At 37.0% G+C, this 8,514-nt stretch overlaps 1 protein-coding gene across 2 annotated transcripts in view; it reads left to right on the forward strand.

The window, feature by feature from the left end:
- FGF14 (fibroblast growth factor 14) overlaps nucleotides 1-8,514 on the forward strand; it is a 733,354-nt gene that overhangs the window by 569,526 nt on the left and 155,314 nt on the right. For both annotated transcript variants that reach the window (XM_006141513.3, XM_027776223.1), the window contains one exon: nucleotides 2,152-2,255. In XM_006141513.3, the coding sequence (XP_006141575.1) occupies nucleotides 2,152-2,255 (104 nt within the window). The remainder of the gene's footprint in view (nucleotides 1-2,151; nucleotides 2,256-8,514) is intronic.

Here is an 8,514-nt window from a genome sequence, read left to right on the forward strand (position 1 = left end):
AAACAGAGCTGCACAAACACCTTCATTATTCTTAGTTCCCTAGGCTTTGTGACAGTGCTTTATAATTATGTGAAATACTACTCTCTTTCCAATAGCTTGGAAAGACACAGTAATGTTCCAGTTAATGTGGGGATCTGTGGTTTAACTAATGCCACAGATCTAGTATGGTCAGCTTAGTACATAACCACCTTACAGTGGTTATATAGACTTTTTTCTGTTATTCTGTAAATTATAATAACTTGCATTTTATAATTCAGCTCCTAACCAAAATCCTGGGGAAGAAAATACTATTTTTGTTAGTGTGGTCATTTTAGACCATCTTCTAGTTTTTTTTTTTTTAATAGAAAAATGACACATTATTTTGGTGAGTTCACAATCCACTTATGTTCTAGAATTAGACCATCTGACCTATATCAAATCCATGGCACCAACAGAAACAATCAGGACTGTATGAAGGTTAGATATGGAAGGTTTGAATCAGTTCAGTTAGAAAAGGCTTCATAGACAGGCATATGACTATGTCTTTTTTTCCCAAATTTGACACAGAAATCTGAAATTATTCTATGGTGCCCATCCTTTCAAAATATAAGAGAAATGGCAGTATTCTAGACAGATGAGTGTGGTATTTTTCCACAAAGAAGGAATACTGAGAGTCATGCTGGCATAGTTACCTCTTGGTACCCAATAACTACATACCCATATTTAATGCTAAGTAAGAGAAATGAGCAAAAACAAACCTTATTCTTCCATAAGAACCTAATAGCCTCTCAGAATGCTGTAGAAGAATTCAATGTTAGCTTGCATAGTGCTAGCTAATATCCAGTCTACCGTACATACCCCTGAGCATTCTCCCAGGATCATTTTCTATGGCTCTGGTCTGCTGTTTCCTCTCATCATCTGTACAGTACAGACATTTTGAGATTTGGGGAATAGTAACATGTACGAATTGTAAAAGAAGGTGTAGCTTTCACCACCTTCTTAAGAGAAAGCGTGTCCCTGAGAATAAAATAGAATATAATTTGTAAAGTCTGGTTTTAATTCTGTACCGAGTAGACCCTTAGAACTGCACACATTTTTCCCAAGATTTGTTCCTTGTGAAATAGAGTTGGGAGTCTAGGGATAGGACACTTTTCTAGAACATTTGCATCCCACCTTTCAGAGCTCTCAGTGCTGCTCCGGCCTGCACGTACTGCTTAGAATCAGACTTGAGCTAAGAAGGACTTGGGTATGAAGAGATAACCTCACTGTGGGTAATTAACAGTCTCTTTTCAATCTATCTGAAATAAAATCTTTAAATTGTCAAGCGATTCTCTCTCAAAATGATGCCAGAAGACCCACTAGGTAGTCAACATGTAATATTGTCCTAAAAATTGTGATAAAGTGATATTGATATTGAGATAAAAAATTAATAATATTGCTATCTATACTAAGCAAGATACCTAAAAAATGCTTTTTTTAATCAACAATGAAAGAAACAAAACATTGAAACATATTTGAGTTTTTAGCTTTTAGGTGAGTAAAGTTGAACACTTTTCTCCTGTTACTGTTACTTGAATTTTCATTCATAGTTTTATGAAGTCTCTCTCAAATTTGCATGTAATTTAGTTTGATGACTTTTTTCTAAATTTAGCCCATTAGTAGGTGCACATCTTTTCTTGACATTGCTGGCATATCATGTTGATTTTGCAAGAGTAATTTAACTTTGGAATTACCTTTTTAACTTCTGGCCTGCATTACATTGAAAGGACAGTCACACCTTCTGCATGAAGAAGAACATTGTACATGGATTTTTAAAATTCTGTTCTTCGGGTACCTCCACAGTTGATTTCTTTGGGTAGCTAATGGTGTCAGTCTGTAATACTATAATACTAGAATCAGGCTTACAGGCTTGATTCCATTTATTTCCCAGTGGTTCTTCAGAACGCTGTAGGCAATACTGCTAAGATTTACAAATGAAAGCTGAAGCGATCGTTTTACCCATAGCAGAAACTTCTTAATTATAAAGAGAAATAAAAGTTATTTCACTGGAACCTCCTCTAAAGGAGAAGCACAAGATGATGTTTCTTAAGTAAAAGGAAGGAAGGAGAAACATGCTTTGGCAAGACTTTGTTCTTCTTGCCGGTTTGTGACACTTGGCGTTTATCTTCACAGCACTGTTCAACCTCATACCAGTGGGACTGCGCGTTGTCGCCATCCAGGGCGTGAAGACAGGGTTGTATATAGCCATGAATGGAGAAGGTTACCTCTACCCGTCAGTAAGTAGCAAGCCAGAGATACTGGCCATTCGTTCAGTGTTTATAAATAACAACTGCAGCGTGAACCAAGCCCAGAAAGTTCCGTGTCTATCCATTCTGCCGTCTTCGCTTTAGGATTTGATCTTTAGTGGAATGCTGTAGGAACTGTCGATTTGTTTTTCTTCAGTGTTTGGTAATAAACTAGGTAAGTATATCTAAGAAAACAATGATAGTGTGCTTAAATTGTGCATTGGCCATATTTTAAAAAATGACCTGTTCAAAGAAGATTGATTCATTTTGAAAGACTTGATGTTACTGTCATCTTTTAAATTGTGATGTAAAAATATACTTGTCTCAGAAATTTCCCAATTTTTAAAAATATCTTCCATGAATTTTATTTTTTATTAAGTTATGTTTACTTGACAAAAAAAATTGTGTATATTTCTAGGGGACAATGTGATTTTTTTCTTCTATGGATACACTGAAGAGTCAATCAAATTAATGAACATATTCATTCCCTCACCAAGTTATTTTTTGTGTGTATGGTGAGATTGCTAAAAATATATTCTCTCAAAAGTTTTGAAGTATAGAATACATAATTATCTGTGGTCACCATGCCATGAAAACTTTTTCCTCCCGTCTGAGAAGTTGTACCTTCCAACATCTTCAATTTCTCTATCTCTCCTCCCCTCTTCAGTCCTCTGGTTACCAGCTTCCTAGTCTCTGTTTCCATGAGATCAGCTTTTTTAGATTCCACATAGAAGATCAAAACAATTGTTTTTTAATTAGATGCAAGTTATAGGAATTTTTTTTTAAAAAGATAAAAAAAGAATATTTTTTAAACCAAGAAATCAAATTGTGTAAATATTTTATTAGAAAATAATTATTTCTAATATTGAAATGTATATTCATGCAAATCTAAGCAAATCTCTGTTTTGTGTTAATGGTTATTACAAATTAAGCACTTTTCCAGCCATATGGTCTCTTTTGGGATATTTTCTATTTATACATGATTTGCGTTTTGATACGATGTATCCATATATATTATAATGCAGTGAGAATTCATTTTGCCATAGCTTCAAATAATAAAGATTAGATGAAGGTGCCTCTTCCCATTGTCCATTGTGAAAAGTTGATAAAGTCTTAAATGCCTTAAAATGTGCTCATATTTGGATTTACAGATTATGCATATATAAATTCTTCGAAATTATGTTGTTAAATCTGTTGTTAAATATCACAAACAACCAGGGTCAGCAGATAGTGTAGCAGTTATGTGGACTCCCACAAGGCTGACTATAGTTCGAGTCCCAGACCTGGTAGCTTGAAAATCACGCCAGGCACATGTGTGTGTGTGTCCATGATCACGGAAGGAGAATGGAGGAGAAAGGATTGTAGTAGCCATCCCTCCCGGGGGTTGATTTCTCCCTTTTCTTCTCACCATCTCTGCTTCTCTCTTCCTGGCCAGTGCAAGCATCCTAAGCAAAACCCCCCAAAACAGCCCTCCTAACCAGAAACACACACACACACACACAGAAAAACTGCACATATACAATTATTTCATATATGCACACACGTTTGTGTGTGTGTGTGTGTGTGTGTGTATGTGTGCAGGGGTGTGTGTGTATGTACCCTAACCAGAAATGTTCTCTGATGGCCTTCCATGAAATGCGGTCTATTTTCTTCAGTGAATCTGGGAAATCCTATCAAAGGGAAATGAAATGCGGCCACAGACTCCCTTTGTGGTGAGCTCAGCAACTCAGGCTGTTTATTCTCAGCCTTGCTCTGAGTTCCCTGAAGGGTGTTCCTGCACCAACTGGGTCCCACATTATGCAAATCCTGTTCTCTTGCACAAAACGAATATGAAACACATTGTGAGCAAGATCAAGCTGGAATTCCCTATGCCCCTTAGGAAAAATCCAGTACAGATAAAGATCACTTTCTAGAGATGCCTTACTTCAGATACAAGTCAATGTTATTGATTTGACATTTATTCTGTTATTTTTGCTTCTTTATTTTCCCCCAAGTAATCTTTGAGAGATCTTAAAAAAAAAAAAAAAAATCTCTAGATGCAGTATCTGCCATGGCCTCTAGTCCTCTCTTCCTGCTGGTTTTATCACTGCTGTGCTCTGGTACACAGTTTATTGGTGAGGAAATTTAAATGTTTATTTTATCCTTTTGCTGCTGATTAAAATGCTTCTAATTTTTTGTCATGAGGTTTTGAAGGGTGCCTGCTTTTTCAAAGGCAGAGTGTACCATCTCGAATCTCGAGCGCATGTCTTACCCTAAAACAAAGGGCTGGTATGTTCAGCGCAGTATAAGCCACAGGGACAGAAACAAGGAACAAGGAACTGCCTCATCCCCAGCTCAAGTATGGCTTCCCTGGCCGGGAGTCAGATCTCAGGAAGCCAGCTGGGCGACAGCCTTTGCCCAGGTCGTGTCCACAGAACCATTCCTAGCATATTCCCAAGCATTGTCCTCTGCTCTCACCCCTGATCTCCAGGTTCTTATCTTCCGGCCACCCCTTTAGAAGCTTCAGTCTCTGACTTACAGATCTTGACTTTTCTCCTCTTCACTTTGATTCTCTGGGAAGAAAAACTCTGTCCAGCTCCTGCCCTGAGAGATCTCCTTTGCTCAGGCCAGGCCCCTATGCAGTCTTTCAGAAAAAGGATGAGATAAATACCCAAAGTGACCTGAAGTCCTAATATGCTCAGCTTACTTCAGAGTAATGAAATGTGGACTGCAAATATTTCAGGACAAAGAATGTTTTTCAGTAATAATTTATTCTATAATAAAGCATAACATAACAATGATTATACATCATCATCCATCATCATCATAATAGCTATACTTACATACGTAATAATGGTAGTTTGTATAGCCTGCTCTATCGTAAGCATTTTACCAGTGTTAACTCATTTAATCCTTCTACAACTTTTCAAACAAGTATTATTAGAATAAGGACACTGATACATACAGAGACCTCAAGAATCTGCCCAAAGTCGCCCAGGTAGTGGAGGGAAAAGACAGGGTTTAAGCAGTTAGTATGACTCATTAGCTGCCATTTTTAACTGTTTTACTATACTGTTTCCAGCACCAGACATTTTCATAATATGGTCTAGCACCTATTCTAACAAGAAGTTATAAACACTTACTGATGTAATGAAAACCTTCAGGGAATTGTTACCTAGGGAATAAACTTAATTTCAGGACAATTATTAAGAAATGTAATTTGAAACAATCTGTTCCTTTGGAGATTTTCAAATAAAAAAGTAAAATAGTAGAAACATATTTGTCCAGGAAAAGTTGGATATTGTATACCACTGGGTGGTTAATATTCATGAAATTTATTACTTGTAATACCTGAACTTTAAATATTAAGAGCCGCAAGTGTTGTTAATCTAAGATGTTTTGAATTTTGTTGAGTAAATTTTTAAAAATAATGACTCTAGTCAAGCTAACGTGGTGGCTAATGTGGCTGAATTCCACGTGGCCAACTGTTTGGCTCGTGTCCCAGACCCAGCAGCTTGAGGAACACACTTGGCCCATGTGCATGGGTGTCCAAGTGTGAAAAAAAGGAAAAATAAAATAAAAGGAACTGTGGTGTGACCCTTCTGTAAGAAAGGGTGCTTTCTCACTTTCTCTCTCTCTCTCTCTCTCTGTCTCTTTCTGGCAAGGGCAGGTGCCACTGGAAAAATTAAGGAATAAAAAAGGGCCGTAAAGATTAAACGTGGATCCAGTCCTATGGTCTAGTGGTTATGGAAACTGGGTGACAGGCTGGACACAGTTTGAGTTCCTGCCTGCCCTGGTGGCTTAAAAAACATTCTGGGAATACATGCATGCATGCCTCAAATCCTGATAGAATCAAGACATGGAGGAGAAGAGATTATAACATGACCATTTCCCATTGAGGGGTGCTTTCTCCTGCTCTCTCTCCTTTCTCTCTCTATGGCAAGTGTATGTGCCCTCCAGCAATAAAGAAACAAAACAAAACAAAACAGAAAAACAACCAGGATTTAGAGTTGGCTCATGACCTAGTGGTTAAGGTGACTGGGTCCCATGTGGTCAACTACATGATTCAAATTCTGAACTCTGTGGCTTGGAAACACGCTATGTAAATGTACATGCATGACTAAAATCCCAAAAGTAGGGAGAAATGGGGGAGAGGAGATTTTAACTTGACCCTAAAGTGTGGGGGTGCTTTCTCACCTTCTCTCTCTCTGTTTCCATCTTGCTGGTACACATGCCCTCTAGCAGATTAAAAAAAAAGATTTAAACATAAGAAATAAAGTCATCTGTTTTAAACTTCTGCCACTTTTTAAAAAATCAACTTACTATTTATGTAGTGTAAGTTACCATTTAAATACGTGACCAGTTTTATTGAGAATCTATAGGTCTAAAATGCATGTAATAAAATAGTGAACTCATTCAAAGTGAATTCTGATCAATGAGAATCATACCAGCGATTTGACTTTAGAGGTATATTTCTCTGTATTTCAAGAAGCAACTCTCCTAATTTCTTGCTATTCCAAATATAGATATTGAATGTGTCAGATAATTCTACCTTAGGGGAACCAAAAAAGTTATCTTGACTGGGATGTAAATAATCACATTGCTGTTGCCAAAGGCACTTGTTCTTGTGTAATGTGTTCTTCAATATGACAATAGTCTTGTTTTGTGTGTGTGGTCATAATGATTCTAATATGTTACTCAGTGATTTGTCTCAAGGGATTTAATGTCAGAAACAAACCATTTGCTTGCAGGCTGCAAGGTCACAGAACAGAAACCAACAAATACTTGTGCTAAAGAATTAGCGAAAGTATAAAATGATGTTTAAGGGGGAAAAGTATATTTTAACCAACCATCAACTATTTATAGTGAGGTTTTCTTTTGTTATTTTTTTCCCCAAACAACCTGTGGTTTTGAAAAACTAAGGACTTTTCCATAGAATGCTTTACATACACATTTTGAATGCAAACTCTAAACACTAAAGGAAAACTTGAAATGAAATAAAGATATCATTCATCATTTGGGCTGTGGCAAAGAATAGTTGAAGACAGAATGGGTTTCTGGCATATCAAAAGAAAGAGGGAGAAGGACAGAAATCCAAAAAAGGAATTGACAATACTACAGATAAAGTGGAAAAATAAAATGACTATCTTGAGACTATGTGGATATCGAATCTGACAAATAATACCTGTGGTATGATTTCCAAGACTCTCAGTCTGCCTCTTGTATGTAAAGCAATAGGGTTTTCCTTGGATGCTGTAATTAATTTGAAGTTTTAAAATTCTAGTTTTAAGGGCCAGCAGGTGACGTGGTGGTTAAGGCACTGGATTCCCACATAGCTGACCATGGTTCTAGTTCTGGACCTGGTGGCTTGAAAATCATGCCGGTGCATGTATGGGCGTGCATATGTGCCCAAAATCATGAGAGGAAAATGAAGGAGAAGGGGTTGAGACATGGTCATTCACCCTGGGGGGTGATTTCTCACTCTCCCTCTTTGTCTTTCTCTCCAGCATACACACACACCCCATGGTAAAAAAAATAATAATAATAAAATAAACAAACAAATAAATAAAAATGATCAGTTTAGTCTGATTTTTCTAAATGATGAGGTAAAGTTTTTTTTTACATAAAATACATACCAATTTATTACTGTCATTTTATCACAAGATGACATTTATGTGGATATTATGTTGTTTATGGTGCAATTAATGTTTCTATTACCTAGATGCAGGCATCTAGGGAGTCAGTAAGTCCTAGTGTTCTCCTGAAATCTCCTGAAATTAACATCTCCTCTGAGTCTCTTAACCAGGTGGTATAGGCAGAGACAAAAATAATCCTTTTCATGTAGATTTTTTAAATGAACCAAGAAAATGCACTACTATAGAGTTTTGTAAATATTGAGGCTCATAAAAATCTACTGGAAAGCCAGGAAAAATTCAGATTCCTGGATCAAACTTTAAATAATTTAGCTCAATAGGTCTAGTGGGAGCTGCAGGAAACCAGTTTAATAAGGGTCACCCTCCCCAATTCCTGTGGTGATTCTAACGTTGAAATCCAGCCAGCAATAACCACTTAACAAGCACCGTTGCAGTGTCCCCTGGGAGAGATGATGGTAGTTTTAGACCAACAGAGTGAGGACAGTTAATGAGAACTGGTACATGACTACCCAGACACTGGGTATTTTACATCGAGTAAAATATTAGGGTATTGAGAAAGTCATGATGTATTTTTCTTTTTTGGGTGTGTGTGTGTGTGTGTGTGTGTGTATATATAT

Source organism: Tupaia chinensis, unplaced genomic scaffold, assembly GCF_000334495.1.
Source record: "Tupaia chinensis unplaced genomic scaffold, TupChi_1.0 Scaffold000057_1, whole genome shotgun sequence".
NCBI classification, from domain to species: domain Eukaryota; kingdom Metazoa; phylum Chordata; class Mammalia; order Scandentia; family Tupaiidae; genus Tupaia; species Tupaia belangeri.